Genomic DNA, 26,457 nt, shown 5'->3' on the forward strand with positions numbered 1-26,457 from the left:
GTTCCATCATGTCCAAATAGCCACTTGTTGTTAGCGTGTTCAGCCCAGTAATCCATCTTTATGAGGCTTAGGCCCCTATCCAGACACAAACTCGCAAAGTTCCGTTACAGACCTTTAGAAACATGTCAAACGATGTATGGAATCAATCTTTAGGATGTTTTTAACATAAAACATCAATAATGTTCCAACCGGAGAATTCCTTTGTCTTCAGAAAAGCACTGGAACGAGAGGTAACTCTGTCGGGAGCGCGCTTCATGAGACCGAGAGCTCTTATGAGCCCCTCCTTTATAGTAGAATCCTCAAACCAGTTTCTAAAGATGGTTGGCATCTAATGGAAGCTGTAGGAAGTGCAGCTTTATCCATATCTCAATGTGTACTCGGTAGGCAAAGCTTTGAAAACTACAAACCACCGATATCCCACTTCCTGGTTGGGTTTTCTCAGGTTTTCGCCTGCCATATGAGTTCTGTTATACTCACACACATCATTCAAACAGTTTTAGAAACTTCAGTGTCTTCTATCAAATACTAATAATAATATGCATATATTCTCATCTGGGACAGAGTAGGAGGAAATTCGCTCTGGGCACGCTATTCATCCAAAAGTGAAAATGCTGCCCCCTATCCCAAAAAGGTTAATTGCCTACTGTCTGTAAGATGTTAGTATTTTAATGACCATTCCTCAGGTGCATGTTCATTAATTGTTTATGGTTCATTGAACAAGCATGGGAAACAGTGCTTAAACCCTTTACAATGAAGATCTGTGAAGTTATTTGTTTTTTTACGAATTATCTTTGAAAGACAGGGTCCTGAAAAACGTACGTTTCTTTTTTTGCTGAGTTTATTTCTATATATCCTGACTGGTTGCATCACTTCCTGGTATCGCAAATCCTTGGCCTCCGACTGCAAGTCACTACAGAGGGTAGTACGTACGGCCCAGTACATCACTGGGGCCAAGCTTCCCTCCATCCAGGACCTCTATACCAGGCGATGACAGAGGCCCCAGCCACCCTAGTCATAGACTGTTCTCTCTGCTACCGCATAGCTAGTGGTACCGGAGTGCCAAGTCTAGGTCCAAAAGGCTTCTTAACAGCTTCTTCCCCCAAGTCATACGATTTCTGAACAGCTAATCGAAGGGCTACCCAGACCCCTCTTTTAGGCTGCTGCTACGTTCTGTTTATTATCTATGCATAGTCAATTTAACTCTACCTACATGTACTTTATTACCTCAATCACCTCGACTAATCCGTGCCCGCCCGCACATTGACCCTGTACCGGTACCTCCTGTATACAGCCTCGCAAAAGTTTGGGGTCAGTTAGAAATGTCCTTGTTTTTGAAAGAAAAGCAGCAAAAAAATGTTGGTCCATTTAAAATAACATCAAATTGATCAGAAATACAGTGTAGACATGGTTAATGTTGAAATGACTATTGTAGCTGGAAACGGCAGATAAAAAAATAAAAGCAATATCTACAGAGGCCCATTATCAGCAACTGTCACTCCTGTGTTCCAATGGCACGGTGTGTTAGCTAATCCAAGTTTATAATTTTAAAAGGCTAATTGATCATTAAATAACCCTTTTGCAATTATGTTAGCACAGCTGAAAACTTTTGATTAAATCATTAATAAAACTGGCCTTCTTTAGACTAGTTGAGTATCTGGAGCATCAGAATTTGTGGGTTTGATTACAGGCTCAAAATGTCCAGAAACAAAGAACTTTCTTCTGAAACTCGTCAGGCTATTCTTGTTCTGAGAAATGAAGGCTATTCCATGCGAGAAATTGCCAAGAAACTGAAGATCTCATACAACGCTCTGTACTACTCCCTTCACATAACAGAGCAAAATGGCTTGAACCAGAATAGAAAGAGTGGGAGGCCCCGGGGCACAACTGAGCAAGAGGACAAGTATGTTAGCGTGTCTAGTTTGAGAAACAGATCACAAGTCCTCAACTGGCAGTTTCATTAAATAGTACCTGCAAAACACCAGTCTCCATGTTAACAGTGAAGAGGTGATTCCTGGATGCCGCCTAGGCAGAGTTCCTCTGTCCAGTGTCTGTGTTCTTTTGCCCATCTCAATCTTTTCTTTTTATTGGCCAGTCTGATATATGGCTTTTTCTTTGCAACTCTGCCTAGAAGGCCAATATCCCAGAGTCACCTCTTCACTGTTAACGTTGAGACTGATGTTTTGCGGGTACTATTGGAACTTGTTCAGTTTGTCTGTTGTTGAATCTTGTTATGCTCAAAAAATATTTACACGTGTTAAGTTTGCTGAAAATAAACGCAGTTGACAGTTAAAGGACGTTTCTGTTTTTGCTGAGTTTAGGTAGATAGTGTGTGTACAGTTGAAGTTACAAACACTTAGGTTGGAGTCATTAAAACTCGTTTTTCAACCACTCCACAAATTTCTTGTTAACAAACTAAAGTTTTGGCAAGTCGGTTAGGACATCTACTTTGTGCATGACACAAGTAATTTTTCCCAAAATTATTTACAGGCAGATTATTTCACTTGTAATTCCAGCGGGTGAGAAGTTTACATACCCTAAGTTGAGTGTGCCTTTAAACAGCTTGGAACATTCCAGAAAATGATGTCATGGCTTTCTCTCAAGGTATCTCTCGCTTGAATCCATCTAGTAGGGACATCTTGGATTAGTTTGGTTTGGCAGCTCTGCCATCTGCTGTTTTGTCTTGAAAACATGTGCATCAGTTGTGCTTTTATGAAAGAAGGATACCACCTTCCTGATCTTTGCTAGGAGGCGAGAGATTGGATTCACTGGTGTGGCTACTCTGGGGACGTGTTTGAAGGACATGGCTTTTTATCTCCCACTCAGCCGAAATGAAATGAGCCTTTACAGTTAGGTAGCTCTAGACGTCCAACTGTATGTTGTTAGAGCAACAGACTTCGTTTCTGACAACTCGCTCTCAAGTCGTTATTTTGTTTTTTGTATAAAGCAGGTATTTATGTCTGGGCAAAATGTGTGCGGAAAGGAATAGTGAAGCGCGGCTCGACCACTTTCAACATATTTCTATACCCTACATTCTCATTCTCTGTGTGGGGAAAGCAGTGAAGAGACGGGGAGATCAACAATTTCCAGGCTCAGGGACATGTACTAATCTGTGGTGACCTAAATGCCAGAACTGGAAAAGAACTCAACACACAAACACCTACATGGAGGTGACAGCATTCCCTCTTCCATATTCCCCCCTAGACACAACTACGACAACATAACCAATAAAAACGGGTCACAACTCCTGCAGCTCTGTCGGAAGCTGGGCATGTACATAGTCAATGGTAAGCTTTGAGGGGACTCCTATGGTAGGTACACCTATAGCTCATCGCTTGGCAGTAGTACAGTAGACTACTTTATCACTGACCTCAACCCAGAGTCTCTCAGAGTGTTCAGTCAGGCCACTGACACCCCTATCAGATCACAGCAAAATCACACTCAACTTGAACAGAGCTGTGCTCAATCATGAGGCTGAATAATATTAAGAAATGCTATAAATGGAAGGAAAATAGTGTGGAAATCTACCAAACTATTCGGCAACAACAAATTCAATCCCTTCTTGACAATTTCCTGGACAAACAACACGAAGAATTATCTATCCAAAATGGAGATCTATGGGTAAACCACTTTTCCAATATTTTTGGCTCTATAACAAAGAACAAACAGCAAAAACATGAACATGATCAAATACAAATCTTAGAATCAACTATTAAAAACTACCAGATCCCACTGGATTCTCCAATTGCATTGAATGAACTACAGGAAAAAATACAAAGCACTCCAACCCAAAAAGGCCTGTGGGGTTGATGGTATCCTAAATGAAATGATAAAATATACAGACCACAAATTCCAATTGGCTATACTTAAACTATTTAACATCATCCTCAGCTCTGGCATCTTCCCCAATATTTGGAACCAAGGACTGATCACCCCAATCAACAAAAGTGGAGACATATTCGACCCCAATAACTACCGGGAGAAATGCATCAGCAGCAACCTTGGGAAAATCCTCTGCATTATCATAAACAGCAGACATTTCCTCAGCAGAAACAATGTAGTGAGCAAATGTCAAATAGGCTTTTTTGCAAATTACCGTATGACAGACCACGTATTCACCCTGCACACCCTAATTGTCAAACAAAAACTAAAACAAAGGCAAAGTCTTCTCATGCTTTGTTGATTTCTAAAAATATTTTGACTCAATTTGGCATGAGGGTCTGCTATAGAAATTGATAGAAAGTGGTGTTGGGGGAAAAACACAGTACAAATTCTATGTACACAAACAACAAGTGTGCGGTTAAAATTGCCACACAAAATAACTTTCATTCCAAATGGCCGAGGGGGTGAGACAGGGATGCAGGTGAAAACCAACCCTCTTCAACATATATCAACGAATTGGCGAAGGCACTAGAGTACAGTCTGCAGCACCCAGCTGCAGTCAAATGTCTACTGTTTGCTGATGATCTGGTGCGTCTGTCCCCAACAAAGGAGGGTCTACAGCAGCACCTAGATCTTCTGCACAGATTGTCAGACCTGTGCCCTGACAGTAAATCTCATTAAGACAAAAATAATGGTGTTCCATAAAAGGTCCAGTTGTCAGGACTACGAATGCAAATTCCATCTAGACACTGCTGCCCTAGAGCAGTGGTTTCCAAATTGTTTATAGTCCCGTACCCCTTAAAACATTCAACCTCCAGCTGCGTACCAGTGTCAGCACATTCTCAAATGTTGTTTTTTCCCGTAATTCTAAGCCTGCCACACACGATACGATACATTTATTCAACATAAGAATGCATGTGAGGTTTTTGTCACAACCCAGCTCATGGCAAGTGACAAATAATATTTATCAATAATTTTGCTCTTTATTTAACCATCTTATATATAAAACCTTATTTGTTCATCAAAAATGGTGAATAACCTAATGAGAAGGGTGTGCTTGAAAGGATGCACATAACTCTGCAATGTTGTGTTGTATTGGAGTCTCAGTCTTAAATAATTTTCCACACACAGTCTGTCTGTCTATTTAGTTTATGCTAGTGAAGGCCGAGAATCCACTCTCACATCGGTACGTGGTTGCGAAGGGCATCAGTGTCTTAAAAACGCAATTTAATACTCTGAGCGCAGCCCAATCCAGTGGCTTCTGATTTCATTCCGTTTTCACAGAACCGCTTGCTGCAATTTCGATGAGGCTCTCTTGTTCAGATATCGGTGGACTGGAGGCAGGGCAAGAAAGGGATAACAAATCCAGTTGTTTGTGTCATCTGTTTTATATATTTTTTAAATTGAGAATAATTTTTTTAACGTTTATTTTTTTACTTATTATTTATTTAACCTTTAACTAGACAATCAGTTAAGAATAAATTCTTATTTACAATGATGGCCTAGGAACAGTGGGTTAACTGCTTTGTTCAGGGGCGGAACAGCAGATTTATACCTTGTTAGCTCAGAGATTCGATCTAGCAACCTTTCGGGTACTGGCCCAACCAATTATTTTAGGATTGTGTAGGCCTATTCCAATAGAGAACCTATGCAGGTTTTTAATTATATAATCCTTTATCCTAGCCCTATAATACATGTATTTATAAAATGTTATCTTAAAAGCTAATCATTCCGATTCACATCGGCAAACAAGGGCCGCACTATATAACAGCTTTTAAGTCATAATATACCCAACCTCTACAATTAGGACATATTATATTAAACAAACAAAGTACCTTGGTATTTCTAATGTACAATCTTCAAATTAAATGCATTACCATCCTCGCCTTCCCCTAAATCGAAACCTGATATTACATCCATATAGTCCAAAGTTCCATATTGCCTAAATAGAAAAAGGATAAGTTCATCATACCCATTCTGCATTACCATAAATCCAACCTTGTTTTAAGTCCATGGTTCCATAATGCATGAATAAAAACAACAAAAAAGTTGTTAATGCAAACAAATGTGTTTTTGTATAAAAAGAACTGAATCCATATTTGTCCTGTGTAATGTGGTGTAAGTACAGTGGGGCAAAAAGTATTTAGTCAGCCACCAATTGTGCAAGTTCTCCCACTTAAAAAGAAGAGATGCCTGTAATTTTCATCACAGGTACACTTCAACTATGACACACAAAAGGAGAGAAAAAATCCAGAAAATCACATTGTAGGATTTTTAATGAATTTATTTGCAAATTATGGTGGAAAATAAGTATTTGGTCACCTACAAACAAGCAAGATTTCTGGCTCTCACAGACCTGTAACTTATTCTTTAAGAGGCTCCTCTGTCCTCCACTCGTTACCTGTATTAATGGCACCTGTTTGAACTTGTTATCAGTATAAAAGACACCTGTCCACAACCTCAAACAGTCACACTCCAAACTCCACTATGGCCAAGACCAAAGAGCTGTCAAAGGACACCAGAAACCAAATTGTAGACCTGCACCAGGCTGGGAAGACTGAATCTGCAATAGGTAAGCAGCTTGGTTTGAAGAAATCAACTGTGGGAGCAATTATTAGGAAATGGAAGACATACAAGACCACTGATAATCTCCCTCGATCTGGGGCTCCACGCAAGGTCTCACCCCGTGGGGTCAAAATGATCACAAGAACGGTGAGCAAAAGTCCTAGAACCACACGGGGGGGACCTAGTGAATGACCTGCAGAGAGCTGGGACCAAAGTAACAAAGCCTACCATCAGTAACACACTACGCCGCCAGGAACTCAAATGCTGCAGTGCCAGACATGTCCCCCTGCTTAAGCCAGTACATGTCCAGGCCCGTCTGAAGTTTGCTAGAGAGCATTTGGATGATCCAGAAGAAGATTGGGAGAATGTCATATGGTCAGATGAAACCAAAAATAACTTTTTGGTAAAAACTCAACTTGTCGTGTTTGGAGGACAAAGAATGCTGAGTTGCATCCAAAGAACACCATACCTACTGTGAAGCATGGTGGTGGAAACGTCATGCTTTGGGGCTGTTTTTCTGCAAAGGGACCAGAACGACTGATCCGTGTAAAGGAAAGAATTAATGGGGCCATGTATCGTGAGATTTTGAGTGAAAACCTCCTTCCATCAGCAAGGGCATTGAAGTTTAAACGTGGCTGGGTCTTTCAGCATGACAATGATCCCAAACACACCGCCCGGGCAACGAAGGAGTGGCTTCGTAAGAAGCATTTCAAGGTCCTGGAGTGGCCTAGCCAGTCTCCAGATCTCAACCCCATAGAAAATCTTTGGAAGGAGTTGAAAGTCTGTGTTGCCCCGCAACAGCCCCAAAACATCACTGCTCTAGAGGAGATCTGCATGGAGGAATGGGCCAAAATACCAGCAACAGTGTGTGAAAACCTTGTGAAGACTTACAGAAAACGTTTGTCCTCTGTCATTGCCAACAAAGGGTATATAACAAAGTATTGAGAAACGTTTGTTATTGACCAAATACTTATTTTCCTACAATGTGATTTTCTGGAATTTTTTTTCTCATTTTGTCTGTCATAGTTGAAGTGTACCTATGATGAAAATTACAGGCCTCATCTTTTTAAGTGGGAGAACTTGCACAATTGGTGGCTGACTAAATACGTTTTTGCCCCACTGTATGTATCGGGGACTACTTCTGCAGGAGACAGCTATCACTCACAACCACTGCTTCTCTGCTCGGAGCCTTTTGAAGTGGGGTACAGGGCACGTCGTCTCTCCACTATTTCATGAGGAAATGGTTCATTAATAGAGAATGGGGTGTTTTTCAATTCTCTACCCTGTTGCAACAATGCAAATGTATTTTTGTAGTGGGTTAGCATAGCTACGATCGGACGGGACCTTCCCTCTACTCTGCCACCAACTGGTGTGCTCTTTGAAAATCAATTGTTTGCACCTGTTCGTCCGTCATCTTGAGATTGTTTCATGAACACCCTGACTTTTTCCTCCGTTGACTGATAGTATTCATCCTCCTTTTTTCCCATTATAACAATATTATTTCTCATACTTCTGCACTTTAGATCAAGTAATTCGGCTTTCGTTTTATCATACCGTAGCGCCTCTGTAGTGTCTTTTAGGGAGTCCACGGTAGTTTTCAATATCTTATTTTCCGCTCGTATTTCTTCCATCATTGTATTACTGTAATCCATTCCTGTTTTTAAGGCCTCAGCCTCCCCCAGTTGCCCAGGCAATAAATCTGTTTTTTTTAGCTGCTCGCTTGTAAGCAATGCTCTATCTTCTGGAAACATGGTTATAAAAATGTCCCCCTAATTTTAGACTGCGTCTTTCCTCCCGTTTCGCTCGCAGAACTCGAGGAAAGGTCTCCTCTTGTTCACTTCGATATCCATTTATTTTTCTAGCCTATTCAGTAAATAGTTTGATTCTCTATATTATACAGAATGTTTCGTAGTTATCACTTAATCCTCAATTTTTGTGATTAATTCATGGGACAAGCTGTGCCTACCACGCTGCCACCTGTCACGTCATCGACAGCTTTCTATAATACTTGACACATTGGAAAGAATTTACAAAATAACTGAGCAAACTAGAATGCTATTTGGCCCTAAACAGAGTACACAGTGGCAGAATACCTGACCACTGTGACTGACCCATAATTATGGGGATCTTTGACACTACTTACAGACAATTGAGAAAGGCCACCAAAGGCAGACCTGGCTCTCAAGGGAAGACAGGCTATGTGCACACTGACCACAAAATGAGGTGGAAACTGAGCTGCACTTCCAAAACTCCTGCCAAATGTTTGACCATATTAGAGAGACATATTTCCCTCAGACGACACACATCCACAAAGATTTCGAGAAAAAATCACATTTTGATAAACTCCCATTTCTATTGAGTGAAATACCAGTGTGCAATCATGGCAACAAAATGTGATCTGCTGCCACAAGAAAAGGGCAACCAGTGAAGAACAAACACCATTGTAAACACAACCTATATTTGTTTATTTATTTTCCATTTTGTGCTTTCACTATTTGCACATCATTACAACACTGTATGGCATTTGAAATGTCTTTATTCTTTTTGGAACGTTTGTGAGTAATATTTACTGTTAATTATTTGTTTATTTTACTGTTGTTTATTATACATTTCACTTGCTTTTGCAATGTAAACATATGTTTCCCGTGCCAATAAAGCCCCTTAAAGTGAAATTGAGTTGAGAGACGTGGAGACTGGAATAAACTATAAAAAATGAACTGAGTAGCACACATCAATGTTGCAATTTCGATTACAATTCTATTCATTGTGCAGCCCTAGAAGCAACTACTGTTGTCAATGTTGATGATGGGAAAGTCAACTTTCTGTCAATCATTTTTATTTCTCAACTCTAAATATTGAGCTCTAGCAGCTATTTTACAAGCAAGATAAGTGATTCGGCTTTGAGATGCTGTGTACGAAATGCATATCGGCCCTTGCGAGTGCAGGTGTCATTGGGTAGTAGCCAAGTTTTTTTTTAGGATATTGAATTTACTGTTTTATTAATACATGGCTACTAGCAGTGGGTATTATGTTTAGAGTTAGCAATATAGCTAATGTGTTTTGAGTTTTACTTACTCAGGAGGTGAATTAGCCCCAAATCAATTAGCCTATGATAATAGTGCAAATAAAGATGTAGGCAAATTAATCGTTATTGAACAAAAAATGTAATATCAATAGCCTAATTGTCAATCCAAAATACGAGTCACTGGATTAGGTTGCACATAAAAAATATTGTTGGTCATGTATTCCTACATGGACATGTTAGATGAAACAACATATGTCTTGAATAGCATCTTAGTCTTACACCCCTAATAAAGCACAGTGAATGACTTTATAAAATGATTACACGCCACAGATAATTTTTTTGGTGTGAACAAATCATGGGGTGGCACCAACAAAAAGTGCCACCAGGTGATTTTTTTCTTCTCTGGAGCCCTGCATTGGACCAATCCTGCAAACTAATATCATAGGAGATTTCTGGAGTCCTTCTCTCCAAAGGGATATGGCCATGTGATGACGACGTGCTTTGTGTACCGCAGGTTCGAGGAGTTCCTCCAGAGGAAGTGGTCGTCAGAGAAGCGCTTCGGCCTGGAGGGCTGCGAGTCTCTGATCCCCGCCCTCAAGACCATCATCGACAAGTCCAGCGAGAAGGGTGTGGAGAACGTCGTCATGGGCATGCCACACAGGTGGGTAATAACAAAAGGAGCACAAGGTGAGGGGATGCTTGAGTTTCTGCAACATGGTTTGACTTTCAGCCTTCTCTCCTCTGACACATGCTCACAATCTCCTAGGGGTCGTCTGAACGTGCTGGCCAACGTCATCCGCAAGGAGCTGGAGCAGATCTTCTGCCAGTTTGACTCTAAGCTGGAGGCTGCTGATGAGGTGAGTCCCATCTAGCCCACCCACTGCACTAATTGGAACACAACTACTGAATTGCCTGAATGTGTGGCTCTATTGTAGATGCCTAGGTATTCTACTGCTAGTATGTTTGACTCTGTTGTTGTTGCAGGGCTCTGGTGATGTCAAGTACCACCTGGGGATGTACCACAGGAGGATCAACCGTGTGACGGACCGCAACATCACTCTGTCCCTTATGGCCAACCCCTCCCACCTGGAGGCTGTGGACCCCGTGGTGCAGGGCAAGACCAAGGCCGAGCAGTTCTACTGCGGAGACACCGAGGGACACAAGGTATGGACCGACACCGCTGGTTTTGAACACGGTTTGAATACCGGCGTATTTATTTTTCTCAAAGTGACAAGGGAGTACTTGCAGAGATCATAGTCCTTTTGTGTACTGTAGAAAGTCGCCCTTTCGGTTCAATCCCTTTTTCTGCCCTTAACTTACACACTGATCTGTACCGGATAAGTGGAACTATGGTTTCCACCATATCGCTTTCACCAATCTGACTTTATTTGATGAGTTATTACCTCAAGCAAGAATGGATTGTAAGTGTTCTGCATTTGACGTTGGATTGTTTATGTTCCAGGTGATGTCCATCCTGATGCACGGTGATGCTGCCTTTGCCGGTCAGGGCGTTGTGTACGAGACCTTCCATCTCAGCGACCTGCCGTCCTACTCCACCCACGGCACGGTGCATGTGGTCGTCAACAACCAGGTGTGCGCACACACACGCCAATCTAACCACTGACCACACCTGGTCTGGAGAAGATACAAATAGTCTTTGTTCCAGCCATGGTAGAAAACCAGTGGTTGTGTGAATGGCTGGTGTGCTAACCCTCACAACCCCTAACTTCCCCCAGATTGGCTTCACCACTGACCCCCGTATGGCGCGCTCCTCTCCGTACCCCACTGACGTGGCCCGGGTGGTCAATGCTCCCATCTTCCACGTGAATGCTGACGACCCTGAGGCTGTGGTGTACGTGTGCAACGTGGCCGCCGAGTGGAGAGCCACCTTCCACAAGGACGTGGTGGTGGACCTGGTGAGTATAGTTCCCTAGGTACAGATCTAGGATCAGCTTCCCTTCCCCCAATCCTAACCTTAACCATTCATGGGGGAAAATTAATAACTGGCCCAAGATCACGGGCTGTGTTTGTGTGTGCAGACCTGCCAACTTGCACGCATTTTGTGTACCATGCACGTAATTTGAGGTTAAAGTATGCTGATACGAAAAACTATCCTAAAATAAGTTAGCAAATGTAAGTAAGCATTTCACTGTAAGGTATACAATTGTTGTAGTCGGCGCATGTGACAAAGTTTGATTTAAAATACACAAAAATAGGTTTTTAGTTGGGACATTGTGGTATTTGACTCAACCGTCTGAAGTTAGAGCTGAGCTTGCTCCAGCCTGACCCCCGTCGTCTTAGTACTATTTTCTTCCCTCGAACTGGATGGCAGTTCCTCACTTCGTCTGATACCTCTGATGTGTGAGGGAAAAGGGTGGGGAAAATGGAGAATGACTGTTTGCTAAATACATTTTCCTAAATTGTATTCTTGCCAGGTAGTAGGGGCAAGCTCATTTACGGGCATGGAAACATGTGCGCTGTTGCGGTAGTTCAGTGTGCGTCACTGCGTGGATGGAAACAGACACGCCCTGAGACCTGTTCCACTCATGGCGTCCACAGAAAGTTATATTGGACTGTTAAAGATTAGTAGGCAAATGTTAATTAATTAGTTCTTGATCTGTCCTCTTGATATATCTGTATGTCAACAGTAGACTGCTAATGATGTGATATTAGTCCGTTCACAAATGTTGAATGAATGGTAGCCAATAGTCAGACCTAACTTGATGGATTAGGTCAGGGATGGAGATCTAAAACAGGTTAATAGGCCTAGTTCAGTTGTTTCATAGTACACTAGACTATCCACATGGACACCTATTAATTAGAATAGTCATTACCCCTACATTTAACCTAGAAAAATGTGTCATTGAGACCACCTCAATTTAATTTAGGATCATACACAAGTCTTCTGTGTTGGCTACGTTGTTTGATATAATTTAAGACCTTAGGTTTCAGGAAATAGCCGTTACAGTTGACTAACCCCCTCTGGACCTCTCCCCTACCCAACCTTAGTCCTACATCAGCACCACCTTATCAGAAAGTCCTAGTGAGAGCCCTGATTTGTACATGTAAACCTTTTTCTAGTTAGCTACTGAAGAGCAACTAATTATCAAGAACCCATAAAGTCTATAGCCTACAATTCCTACTGAGGCAGTCTTCTGCCAACCTCCTTATTAGGCCCAAAAAATGTCTATTATTTGGGCAGTGTGGGTGTCGTGCATGCCGTCGCGGGGGGGTACCGCCACGGCGTTGATCAGGTTGGCAGGTCTGTCTGGGTGTGTGTTTATTAACAATGTTTGTGTGTCGGCAGGTGTGCTACCGGCGGTTGGGACACAACGAGATGGACGAGCCCATGTTCACTCAGCCCCTGATGTACAAGCAGATCAAGAAGCAGAAGGGAGTGATGCAGAAGTATGGCGAGAAACTTATTGCAGAGGGGGTCGTCACGAGACAGGAGTACGAGGTCAGAACTCAACCACTTCGACCATATCTCTCACACTCTACATAGAGTAGAGCCGAGGAGTCACCCTCTCCACTTCTGCCTTCCATCTCCCCCTCTCTACAGGAGGAGATTGCAAAGTATGATAAGATCTGTGAGGAGGCACATGTTCGCTCCAAGGATGAGAAGATCCTCCACATCAAACACTGGCTGGACTCTCCCTGGCCTGGTGAGTGGGTTAACAGCTCACAGACACACATACACAATGCCATGTGTGTGTGTGTTGTAAATAATGGACCTGTGTGTGTGTGTAGGTTTTTTCAACCTGGATGGCCAGCCCAAGAGCCTGACCTGCCCGTCCACTGGCCTGACTGAGGAGGAGCTGACCCACATTGGTCAGGTGGCCTCCTCAGTGCCAGTCGAAGACTTCACCATCCACGGAGGTGAACCCTACTCTAAACCATAGAATTAAGAACATAATAATATTATGCATCTCTATGCCTTTTAACTTTTTTTTTATCCTCTGATGGCGGGAGAGTCAAAAGCAAAAGAGCCAAAGTGCAGAGTGAAGACATGGCTCTTTTATTGACTCTGGCTGTGTACACACAGCAAGATTTTTCACCCGGTGACAAGTGTGGTTTGCACTCCTCCGTAGGTCTGAGCCGTATCCTGAAGGCCCGAGGGGAGATGATCAAGAACCGCACGGTGGACTGGGCCCTGGGAGAATACATGGCCTTTGGCTCTCTGCTCAAAGAGGGCATCCATGTTCGCCTCAGCGGCCAGGACGTGGAGAGGGGCACCTTCAGGTGACGAGAGGGACTTTCAGTCCCAGGCAAATAAAATGTTTCCATTTTTGAGCATGTCATCTTGAGTGTGTCCCAAATGATGGTCTCTGGTCAAAAGTAGGGTACAGGCTGCCATTTGGGATGCATATCTTGTCTCTTGTCCCTCATTGTCCCTGCTGTGTGTTTCCCTCCCTGCCAGTCACCGACACCATGTGCTGCATGACCAGAACGTGGACAAGAGAGTTTGCATCCCCATGAACCACGTGGCCCCCAACCAGGCCCCCTACACCGTCTGCAACAGCTCCCTGTCTGAGTACGGCGTGCTGGGTCAGTCACTCTCCACCTCACAATTACTGTGAAAATATTTACTATGGAAACAGATTCAGAGAAACTGGGAAATATCACAGGAACTCTCATTCAAATAATCCCTTACTACTATCTCCACCCGCTACTAACTGGGGACTCACACTTGGCATGATAATCGGGGACCTAGCGACCAGTCATTTTGAATGAAAGGAGACACACAGCGACCTAATTGTCCGCGACGAGAGCGCAAGCAACCAACATTCACAACGATACACCAACCCGGAGAGATTTTAACCTTGATCGCTGACTATCTCGGCAAATGAGTCCTGAGTTAGGAACCTCTCTTTCTCACTCATTCTCTCGTTCTCTCTTTCTTTCTTTCCCTCGGTCTCTGTTGTCAGGTTTCGAGCTGGGCTTTGCCATGGCCAGTCCCAATGCCCTGGTCCTGTGGGAGGCCCAGTTCGGAGACTTCCACAACACAGCCCAGTGCATAATCGACCAGTTCATTTGCCCCGGCCAGGCCAAGTGGGTCCGCCAGAATGGCATAGTCCTGCTGCTGCCCCACGGCATGGAGGGCATGGTGAGTACCCCATAGCACCAGTTGAAGGGAGGAGATGACGATTGTTCATAATCATTCCTTTACACTACATGCTCATTTAAGGGTTTTCTTTATTTTTACTATTTTATTAACTGTACAATAATAGTGAAGACATCAAAACTATGAAATAACACATACGGAATCATGTAGTAAAATGTATTCTATATTGGAGGTTCTTCAAAGTAGCCACCCTTTGTCTTGATGACAGCTCTGCATTTTCTCAACCAGCTTCATGAGGTAGTCACCTGGAATGTATTTCAATTAACAGGTGTGCCTTGTTAAAAGTTAAATTTAGGAATTTCTTAAGTTTGAGCCAATCGTTTGTATTGTGACAAGGTAGGGGTGGTATACAGAAGATAGCCCTATTTGTTAAAAGACCAAGTCCATATTATGACAAGAACAGCTCAAATAAGCAAAGCAAAACGACAGTCCATTACTTTAAAACCTCTTAGAGCTACCCCCCTACTTTGTGCAATTTCCGCCTGAAGACATGCCCAAATCTAACAGCCTGGAGCTCAGGCACAGAACCAAGGATATGCATATTCTTGGTACCATTTGAAAGAAAACACTCTGAAGTGTGTGTAAATGTGAATTGAATGTAGGAGAATATAACAACAATAGATCTGGTTTAGATAAAACAAAAAAACAAAAACAAAATGTATTTTTGTATCCTCTTTAAAATTAACAAGATAAAACAGAAATTCAGATAGGATGATGGGGACAATTTCAGTGAAAAATATAAGAGGGCAACAGTACTTGTGCAAATTTTCAAAATGATAACTTCCAAAATGAGAGTGCTACATGACATTTATCATGAAGTCACCCAGGTGTCCCACACAAGTAGCCCAAATGTACCCAAGTGGCCAAATTGGTGAAGGTATACATTTTGAAACAAATAACTATATACAAAATACCAAAATGGTATTCTAACACTCACCCCCCCCAAAAAATGTAGGGGAAAAAATGAAGGAAAAAATGGGGGGGAAAATAATTGTTGATGAAAAAATATATGGGAAAAAAATATATATATACATTTACAAAATAACATGGGTAACTATTTACACACTTTCAATATTTGGAAGACCCTCAGTCCTCAAATCAAATCTATTTCTATAGCCCCAGCTTAAAACCCCAAACGGCAAGCAATGCCGGTGTAGAAGCACGGTGGATAGGAAAAACTCCCTAGAAAGGCAAAAACCTAGGAAGAAACCTAGAGAGGAACCAGGCTCTTCTGGCTGTGCCGGGTGGAGATCAGTGGTTGTAGAGGGTGCAACAGGACAGCACCTCAAGAGTAAAAGTGAACAGTTTAGGGTTCCATAGCCGCAGGCAGAACAGTTGAAACTGGAACAGCAGCAAGCCCAGGTGGACTGGGGACAGCAAGGAGTCATCATGCCAGGTAGTCATGACGCATGGTCCTAGGGTTCAGGTCCTCCGAGAGAGAGAGAGAGAGAATTAGAGAGAGCATACTTAAATTCATACAGGACACCGGATAAGACAGAAGTACTCCAGATATAACAAACTGACCCTAGCCCCCCGACACATAAACTACTGCAGCATAAATACTGGAGGCTGAGACAGGAGGGGTCAGGAGACACTGTGGCCCCATCCGACGAGACCCCCGGACAGGGCCAAACAGAAAGGATATAACCCCACCCACTTTGCCAAAACTCTACACAATATTGTGCTACTGATGCCAGGTGCCATAGCAGTCTCTTTCTGCTGTAAAGCAGAGGGTCACCAAGCATGTGGCGCAGGTGATGGGGGACTTAATTTTGCAAAGAACACAGCAACGCCTCCATGCTGTGCCCTTTTGGCCCTGAGGCACATCCATGCCTGCAGAAATACATTTGGGAAGATGAACACCACTTGTGGCAGGAGCTGGATGAACCAGCTTCAGTGGGGGGATGGAAACCTTGGCCCTGGGGGCTGCCATTCGGAGTCAGTGTCACTGTGAAAGAAAATGTTCAGTTAGAATAGTGTTGGGGAATAATCAGAATTAGTTGGGTAACATAGATAAGATATTTTATTTTCATGATATGCTTATGAGTTACTTCTCATCAGAATGTATCTTGTTGTACTATAGTGGTGGCCATTTGCAGTTATCTGTTCTCTGTCAGGACTAAGTTACTTGGGCCGCAGAGAGGGGAGGGGTCAAGCTTGTCTTCATATGTAAACATATATCTTTTAAATCAATTATCTCTTGGCTCCACAATGTCTGTGTGCCAGTCACTGTGTCTCTGTGATCTTGTCAAGGAGGGGTGCATTTGATATATGCCTCTTGATAGGTTTTGTTTTATGGTCCTGAGAGCGAGATAAGAACATAGTTTAGGAGACAAAGCTGAACGATAATTTATAGCCAATGCTGTCTGGCTATGTGTGTCTTTGCTATAAAGGATCTCGGTTGCAATGTGTAAGGACTCTCAGAGAATTCATTGATAGACACTGAATTGATCTGAGAGTCACAGGGTTGTGATGGAGCTCATATAATTAAAGATGGACTTTATGATAACTCTGACTGTGTGTGGTTTGCTCTCATGATTTGGTAAATACAGGACATTTCCATGACAATAGTTTCACATATGAGCCCTGTATCAACAGGTATAATAAAAAGAGAGTACAGGGAACATAAGGTTGAATATATTATTATGACCTGCTAGATCTACTGTCTCTTTTATATTATGACATTTCAGCTAGATCTACTGTCTCTATTATATTACAACAGACCAGCTGTATCTACTGTTTCCATTTCACTTTGACCATTGTTGTGGGCCTGCCCTCCCCTCAACAGCCTCAAATAAGCTATTTCATGTGGGTTGGGGTGGGGCGGCAGACACACGCATCTCATATTTCATTACATTATATATTTTATATATTTATATATTGCTTCTAAAAAATTAAAATAAATAACATATTTTATATTATTAATTTCAAACAAGGGCATTAGCATGATAAAAAAAAAAATTTCCTCCACAATCGCTAAATGAATCGTCCTACAACAATCTCTGTCTCACTTTCCCAATCAATTTATTCTAAAATTGTGTGTACATCTGTGTATCTAGACTTAGATTTAGCTTTCCCTTACTTAGTCGCCATACTGATTGATATATAAACAGCTGAATCTGTGAGTTTACCAAACAATGCAGTGCGTAATATGTGTTTCTCCTACCGGTATGAAACTTCAATAGCGAATGACTCTCTTTACGCTGGAGCTTACTACATGGGTTGGTCTTGCAACACATAGATATGACCTATTGCCGTTTACCTCAGCTCATTGGCTATCTACCCAGCTAGATTTCAAGACGATCAGTGATCATTGGGTTAAAACACAGTCAATCAACAAAACAGCGGGCAAATCATTGGTGCACAATGCTGTCATGACTTGTTGTCTTCAAATCGGTTTCTTTCAGTCAATACGTCCCGCGAAATAACCCATCTGGTTTGATTGTGTTTACAAACAAACCAGTTGATTGCAGTGAAACCAAACATGACTGGAAAAGTCACGTTCTGTGTGGGTTATTTACCTGGAATGTGTCGTCGAAAATGGAATGAGACGGAATTCACGACACAAGCGGTTCACAAAATGTTTCGTGTTAGGCTATAAAAACGGATTTTATCAAACAAAAGATAATTCATTGTGTAACAATGAGCATTGGAATTGCAAACAGACGAAGATCGTCAAAGGTAAACAATTTATTTGAATGCAGTTTGTGATTATGTTACGCCCATGCTGGTTGAAATAGTTGTTTTTTATGGGACTCTATGCTCAGATAATCGCATCGTATTCTTTCGCAGTAAATCCTTTTTTTAAATCTGACAACGCAGTTGGATTAGTAAGATTCTAGGCTTTCAATACATGTGAGACACTTGTATTTTCATGAATGTTTAATATGACTATTTATGTAGCGATCACCGTATGTTGTGGAATTTCAGCCCGCTAGCGTGTTCCGTGCTCAGAGAGGTTAAGACATGAAGGTCAGTCAATCCGGAAAAATTCAAGAACTTTTTAAGTTTCTTCAAGTGCAGTCGCAAAAACCATCAAGCGCTATATTGAAACTGGCTCTCATGAGGACCTCCACAGGAAAGGAAGACCCGGAGTTACCTCCGCTGTAGAGGATAAATTCATTAGAGTTAGCAGCCCAAATAAATGCTTTACAGAGTTGAAGTAATAGGCACATCTCAATATCAACCGTTCAGAGGAGACTGCGTGAATCAGGCATTCATGGTTGAATTGCTCCAAAGAAAACACTACTAAAGGACACCAATAATAAGAGACTTGCTTGAGCCAAGAAACACGAGCAATGGACATTTGACCAGTGGAAATTCTTTGGTCTGATGAGTCCAAATTAGAGGTTTTTGGTTCGGATGATCTCTGCATGTGTGGTTCCCACTGTGAAGCATGGAGGAGGTGGTGTAATGGTGTGGGGGTGCTTTGCTGGTGACACTGTCAGTGATTTATTTAGAAATCAAGGCACACTTAACCAGCATTCTGCAGTGATATGCTAGTCCCACTAAGCCCAAACCAGATGGGATATCATTTGTTTTTCAGCAGTACAATGACCCAACACAAATCCAGGCTGTGTAAGGGCTATTTGACCAAGAAGGACAGTGATGGAGTGTTGGATCAGATGACCTAGCCTCCACAATCACTCGACCTCAATCCAACTGAGATGGTTTGTGCTCAGCATATGTGAGAACCTTCAAGACTTTTTGAAAAGCATTCCAGGTGAAGCTGGTTGAGAATGCCAAGCGTGTGCAAAGCTGTCAAGGCAAAGGGTGGCTACTTTGAAGAATATATTTGGATTTGTTTAGCACTTTTTTGGTTACTACATGATTCCATATGTGTTATTTCATCGTTTTGATGTCTTCACTATTATTATACAATGTAGAAATTAGTAAAAAAAAAAAGAAAAAGAAAAACCCTTGAATGAGTAGATGTCCAAACTTTTGACTGGTACTGTACTTGAAAATAGTTGATTAAAAACATTGTTAATATGACAGTTATTTTATGCTTCCATAATCGTTGATTTTCTGTGCCCTAGTGACCTCACTGCTCTCCTCCACAGGGCCCAGAACACTCCTCTGCTCGTCCAGAGAGATTTCTCCAGATGTGCAACGATGATCCTGACGTGCTCCCGGTAGGTCAAACCCTCACTTCTAATCATTCTGCACTGCCTTTTGTACCCAAAGGGCTGTTCATGTATTCTAGTTCATGCCTGACATTGACATATCTTGACATTTTCTTCCAAATAGAATGGAATCTATGTCTAAGGCGGTGGTATTCAAACTTTTTCAGCAGGGACCACATTTTTTCCCCAAGAATTTCTCGCAACCCATATCTAATGACACAACCTTAAAATCTATACATTTCTATTTTTACATCAACAAATAACCTTCGATTTATTGCATGTTCATCTCTTATCAACATGAAAATAATCCAATAAATACATTTACTCAATAAAATTATATTTTTCAGATTCTCTTCAAAAACATTTGTATATTTTCCCATGGAATGTGTTTTTTTAATTTTATTATTATTACTATATTTTGGGGGGGGTCGCGACCAAGACTTTGTATACCACTGCTCTAGGGTAATATTAAGGTAATTTTGCAACGGAAACAGATGGTTGAAGTGTCTCCGGCACACTGTGTACACGTCGGTCACATCTACTGAGGGGGTACAATATAGACGTGCCATAAACAGAATGTGAAATTCAAATTTAAACACCCCCAAAGCTTCAGTGGCATGGTACTTAATGTGAGATGAAACCGGAACTGGTCCTTGCTAGGACTGTAGAGGTTCTGAAATTTTGTCAGTCTGTGATTGTCATGCAAATAAATACCAGTCTCACGGTAATTGACCATTAATTAACATAAAAACACATTTAGCATTTCCAGCTTCCCACTACACACAGTTGTATAAAATCGAGCACACAGCCATGCAATCTTCACAGACAAACATTGGCAGTAGAATGGCCTTGTTGAAGAGCTCAGTGACTTTCAGTGTGGCACCTTCATAGGATGCCACCTTTCCATGTTTGTTTTAAGCCTATCCCAATCCTTAACCCTTACCTTGACCATTCAGACTTAATGCCACTGTAAGCATCTGCCTCCAAAGGTTATAAGTTGTTTTTGAGATTTTTGTTTTAAGCTTATCCTAAACCTTAAGCCTTAACTAAACCCTTCTGAGTTAATGCCTAAACATATCCCTAACCTTAAAAATGTGGCATTAATGTCTAAACTTAACCTTAAACGTTGATGTTTTCAATAACTTTGAATTTTGACATTTTAGAAACATAAATTAACATCTACTTCTGACGTGAGCTAGTTACTGTAGGCTATGGGCTCTCCAACTGTGTTCCAGGTGTCTTGGGCCTATAGGCTACGTTTGGAGTTATTTAGCCACTTCAGTTGTGATACAAACCTTAGCAACACACACAGGCCTTATGGTAATCTCGCCTTTACAGTGCATTTGGAAAATATTCAGACCCCTTGACTTTTTCCACATTTTATGTTACAGCCTTATTCTAAAATCGATTGTATTGTTTGTTTTTACACCCAATAACCCGTAATGACAAAGCCAAAACAGATTTTTAGATTTTCTTTGCGATTTTATTCCAAATTTTAGAAAACTCACATTTACATAAGTATTCAGACCCTTTACTCAGTACTTTGTTGAAGCAACGATTACAGCCACGAGTCTTCTTGGGTATGACACTACAAGCTTGGCACACTTGTGTTTTGGGGAGTTTCATTTTTCACTGCAGATCCTCTCAAGGTTTGTCAAGTTGGATGGGGAGTGTTGCAGCACAGCTATTTTCAGGTCTCTCTAGAGATGTTTGATCAGGTTCAAGTCCGGGCTCTGGTTGGGCCACTCAAGGACATTCAGAGATGTGTCCCGAAGCCACTCCTGCGTTGTTTTGGCTGTGTGCTTAGGGTCGTTGTCCTGTTGGAAGTTGAAGCTTTGCCCCAGTCTGAGGTCATGAGTACTTTGGAGCAGGTTTTCATCAAGGATCTCTGTACTTTACTCCGTTCATCTTTCCCTCGATCCTGACTAGTGTCCCTGCTGCTGAAAAACATCCCCACAGCATGATGCTGCCACTACCATGCTTCACTGTAGGGATGGTGCCAGGTTTCCTCCAGACATGACGCTTGGTATTCCGGCAAAAGAGTTCAATCTTGGTTTCATAAGACCGGACAATCTTGTTTCTCATGGTCAGAGTCCTTTAGGTGCCTTTTGGCAAACTCCAAGCTGGCTGTTATGTGTCTTTTACTGAAGTGTGGCTTCCGTCTGGCCGCTCTACCATAAGGCCTGATTGGTAGAGTGCTGCAGAGATGGTTGTTCCTCTGGAAGGTTCTCCCATCCCACAGAGGAACTATGGAGCTCTTTCAGGGTGAACATTGGGTTCTTGGTCACCTCCCTGACCAAGGCCCTTCTCACCAGATTGCTCACTTTGGCCGGGCGACCAGCTCTAGGAAGAGTCTTGGTGGTTCCAAACTTCTTCCATTTAAGAATAATGGAGGCCACTGTGTTCTTGGGGACCTTCAATGCTGCAGAAATGTTTTGGTACCCTTCCCCAGATCTGTGCCTTGACACAATATTGTCAAGGATCTCTATTGACAATTCCTTCGACCTCATGGCTTGGTTTTTGCTCTGACGTGCACTGTCAACTGTGGGACCATATATAGACAGGTGTGTGCCTTTCCAAATCATGTCCAATCAATTGAATTTACCATAGGTGGACTCCAAGTTGAAGAAACATCTCAAGGATGATAAATGGAAACAGGTTGCACCTGAGCTCAATTTCGAGTGTCATAGCAAAGAACACTTTTTCATTTTAAACATTTGCAAATATTAAAATAAACTCTTCACTTTGTCATTGAGGTATTGTGTGTAGATTGAGTAAAAAATATATTTAATATATTTTAGAATAAGGCTGTAAAGTAACAATGTGGGGAAAATGAAGGGTCTGAATACTTTCCGAAAGCACTGTATGTGTGAAATTAGCTTTGATTTAGAATGGGCCATTATCATGCACCTGTTGGCACAGGGACAGGGTAAAAAGACATCATCCATATGCACTTGAATAGTATTTGAAGGAAGCTTTTCTCTGCAGTTCATTTTCATGGCAGCCATGTAGGCTACTCCAGTTGAAAAGTTGAGAAATAAATATAGTAGGCCTAGTTGATGGGTTCCTCCTCTTTTTAATAGAGGTCGTCAACTCTGTTTTATCATGCAATTGCATAGCATTGCCTGTACAAATGTTGCCTAACAGGAACACTTATTTTATTCCATGTGTTAACCAGCTATGAGGAGCTTGCTCTCGCTGCGCAACAGGTGATCCTATTCCACTCAAACTCTGAATGCCAGGAGTCTCATGAAGTGTTTGATTTGGTATTTGCAGCTTAGTGATTAATGGACAATAGTGCTGAGTACCAGCATTAACGACTGGCGAGCTACTAATGACCATCAGCGGCATCAAAGCGCAGTTTTTGAGAAGCCTAGTTGAAATCACCGGTGGAATCACCGTAACAGCCTTAGTCCTTACCCTTTCTTCTCACCCTCCTCCTCTCCACCAGAGCATCACAGAAGACTTTGCCATTCGCCAGCTCCACGACTGCAACTGGATTGTGGTCAACTGTTCGAACCCTGGCAACTTCTTCCACGTGCTGAGGAGGCAGATTCTGGCGCCCTTCAGGAAGCCTGTGAGTCCCCGTCAATAACAACATTTTTACCCTAAAGCTGCTTATTACAGCTCATTGTCCTCTGATCTGTCCTCTTTTCCTAGCTCATCGTTTTCACCCCCAAATCCCTGCTGCGCCACCCCGAGGCGAGGTCCAACTTTGACGAGATGCTGCCAGGTAAGACTGTGTGTGTGTGGGCGTGTGTATGTCTGTGAAGGACAGTGCTGGTGTATATGCCCTCTGTATGTCTGGCAGTGGGTGAGTGTTGCTGTGTCTTCCTGCTGTGCTCCAGGCACAGACTTCCAGCGCCTGATCCCAGATAATGGCCCAGTGGCCCAGAACCCAGCCGGGGTGAAGCGCATCGTTTTCTGCACAGGGAAGGTGTACTACGAACTCACCAAGGAACGCAAGGCCCACGGCATGGAGGACACGGTCGCCATTGCTCGCATGGAGCAGGTAGCTACACACACACTCAACACCTCAGGTATCCCACACAGAGCGGTATGCACTAGAAAAATGCTTAGCCAAACTTTTGCCTGACCTAACGCGTTTGACACATTCTCTGTGTGTACGGCACCCTAACCCCACTGGTGCTCCCTTTGGCTTTCCGAGCTACCTTACTCTTCTTCATGACATGACGTGGTCTCTCAATTTGCAGCTGTCCCCCTTCCCCTTCGACCTGGTGAAGGCTGAGAGCGAGAAGTACCCCAATGCCGACCTGGTGTGGTGCCAAGAGGAGCATAAGAACCAGGGCTACTACGACTACGTCAAACCCCGCATGCGCACCACCATCGATCGCGCCAAGCCAGTCTGGTAAACAAACCCTTCATCTGCTCTTATCCTCACTCCTAAGTGTGTCTGTGTTTAGTTAAACTCTTATTAAACTCTCTCCCATTACGTGTGTGTTCAGGTATGCTGGTCGCCCTCCTGCTGCGGCCCCAGCCACAGGAAACAAGAAGGCCCACCTGGTGGAGCTGAAGAATTTCCTGGACACTGCCTTCGATCTGGACGCCTTCAAGGACCAGATGTAACTCTTTCTTCCCGCTTCCTCTGTCCCAGGATAAGGGGTAGCCTTCAACCTCCACTGCAACCCAGAGGCCCCTCCTCCTCCGTCCCATATGCCCACATACCCCCTGGACTTGGAGCTTAGAGCAAGCCTACTCTCCTGGTGGGTGTCTCTGTCTCTAGCCCACAAAGGCAACAGTCCTGTTCATTTAAGTCATTGCTATCTTCCCCTACCCAGGCCCTCCCTCATCGACTCCCCCTGGTCCTGTCTCAGCGTGCCCTAGCCCACCTTCATCAGACACATGCCTCAAGACCACACATTTAGCAGTAGACAACCAGCCAGCCAGCCAGTCAGGGGTCAGGAAAGAGAACCTTTGTACAGTCAGTGATCCTTAGCTTGGTTTTTATTTTCTCTACCTGTATATGTCTGGGTAACACTCCACTCACCAACACTATAACCTTCTTGTGTTGGGTTTTGCTTAAGCCCTCTGTGTGTGTGTGTAACCAAAGCACATTGTTTATAAAGCTTTATATATTTTTCAGTGTGTTTCATTCTGTTGCTATCCTTTTGAAAAGCGTCTCCTTACATATTTCATCGCAGGTCTCCTTACATAGCCAAAGGACGGGGCAACTGTTGCAACCAGTTTAAGATATGTACTGCTGGTATTTGGCAAAACACACAACGGTTAGTTCAATGTCAATGGTCAGACCACATCATTTCGAGGAGAATCAGGTGCCCCCCCCCTCCTGTTCTCTGCTCTGAGCACACTGCAGGGATGAACTTGTCTTGGTCTCTACCCCTCCGTCTCTCTTCTCCAGGGCTATCTATCTCCTTGGTGAGTGCTACTGACATCACCACCATCTGCAACTGCTTTACATTTGTCTGTTTATTGGTTGCATGTGTGTTAGGTTTTTTTGCCTTTCAAATCAACTTTCTCATTCTTGTAATGGCTATTAAAATATGAGGTATTGAATGCGGGAAATGGGAAATATTTTCACTGTCACATTGTCTTCAGTGAAATACTAGTACATTTAACATGACAAATGCTCTTTTATCCATCTTGCACCATTTCTCACAAAAGAGGCTGAGACTTAGATAAGGGAAATTGGAGTGATGAACCAGTGAGATGAGTTGGTACCATATTTGCATTTATATATATGAGTGTTGAACTGGTCAAATGAGTTCCATGTTTGCACTTGTATATAAATCCACATAGGAGAAGTTTGTAAAGGATTGTTCATATAGCAATGTCAGGGCAACTTCTGTCTTTAGATACATGGGCCCTAGCTCTGTTGTCCTACTGCAGAACAGGGCAAGCAGGTTGGAGCTGATCCCCCCCCCCCCCCCCTACATGTAGTCCTCTCATGACTCTAGCTAAACACTGATCTCATCCAGATGACATAAACTAGACATGGCACCTCTAGATGTCTCAACAATTCATGTACTCATTTTCCTCTTGCAACCCCTGTGCCAAATTTGTTTTCAAGCATTTCGCATTATTTTGAGGGTGTATGAATGAATTGCCAGAGGAGTCTTTTTAGCTGCATAGCTAATTTAAAAAACAGGACATCACCTTTTGTTTGGATGGCTCCACGAGAAAGCAAATGATTTATTTATTTTCATATAGTCGATTAAGATTCTTTCCATTTAATTATTTTTGCTTCATTCAATAAAGACTATCTTCCCAAATCAGTGAATGGTTGAATACATTTTTTGTATTTTAAATTGCACCTCACAAACAAAGCGAAACGCCCACTACATTCCCCAAGGTGATATCAACATATGGTTTCCAAATTTCATTAAACACTTCATTTAACTTTAGAATATACAAAATCCAACAGTATGTACAGTAGCTAGATAGTTTAGTCCTCCAATTATTGAGGCTTTCCAATTGATGGCTATACATTTCTTTGCAGCAATTAGACCTAGATGACAACTTTCTGTTGATCACTGTCATGACGTGGCCCTTTTTGGGTATAGCTAGTGGCTTCCCCCTCTCTCCTACACCCAGGTTCTGTTATCTCGGGTTGTAAATTCCTGGAGGAATCTCCTGGCCATGCAGAAATATACACATAGAGAGAACATAGGATTTCACATGGCAAACTCCTAAATCCCCAAAATGAGGATTTGATACAAAATGTCCACTTGCGAGAAGGTGGGAATGGTCTGTGGACA

General features: G+C 42.5%; 1 protein-coding gene across 3 annotated transcripts in view; it reads left to right on the forward strand.

Annotated features, from left to right (window-relative positions):
• The window catches only part of ogdha (oxoglutarate dehydrogenase a), a 79,863-nt gene extending 53,889 nt beyond the window's left edge, over positions 1 to 25,974 (forward strand). For all 3 annotated transcript variants that reach the window (XM_029638622.2, XM_029638621.2, XM_065011783.1), the window contains 17 exons: positions 9,984 to 10,130; positions 10,236 to 10,326; positions 10,454 to 10,633; positions 10,932 to 11,060; positions 11,206 to 11,385; positions 12,777 to 12,929; positions 13,032 to 13,134; positions 13,220 to 13,348; positions 13,561 to 13,711; positions 13,890 to 14,017; positions 14,398 to 14,576; positions 19,658 to 19,729; positions 23,172 to 23,297; positions 23,381 to 23,453; positions 23,569 to 23,732; positions 23,935 to 24,089; positions 24,187 to 25,974. In XM_029638622.2, the coding sequence (XP_029494482.1) occupies positions 9,984 to 10,130; positions 10,236 to 10,326; positions 10,454 to 10,633; positions 10,932 to 11,060; positions 11,206 to 11,385; positions 12,777 to 12,929; positions 13,032 to 13,134; positions 13,220 to 13,348; positions 13,561 to 13,711; positions 13,890 to 14,017; positions 14,398 to 14,576; positions 19,658 to 19,729; positions 23,172 to 23,297; positions 23,381 to 23,453; positions 23,569 to 23,732; positions 23,935 to 24,089; positions 24,187 to 24,307 (2,281 nt within the window). In that variant the 3' untranslated portion in view covers positions 24,308 to 25,974. The remainder of the gene's footprint in view (positions 1 to 9,983; positions 10,131 to 10,235; positions 10,327 to 10,453; positions 10,634 to 10,931; positions 11,061 to 11,205; positions 11,386 to 12,776; positions 12,930 to 13,031; positions 13,135 to 13,219; positions 13,349 to 13,560; positions 13,712 to 13,889; positions 14,018 to 14,397; positions 14,577 to 19,657; positions 19,730 to 23,171; positions 23,298 to 23,380; positions 23,454 to 23,568; positions 23,733 to 23,934; positions 24,090 to 24,186) is intronic.
• The last annotated feature ends 483 nt before the right edge of the window (positions 25,975 to 26,457 follow it).

Source organism: Oncorhynchus nerka, linkage group LG27 (assembly GCF_034236695.1).
Source record: "Oncorhynchus nerka isolate Pitt River linkage group LG27, Oner_Uvic_2.0, whole genome shotgun sequence".
Lineage (NCBI taxonomy): Eukaryota > Metazoa > Chordata > Actinopteri > Salmoniformes > Salmonidae > Oncorhynchus > Oncorhynchus nerka.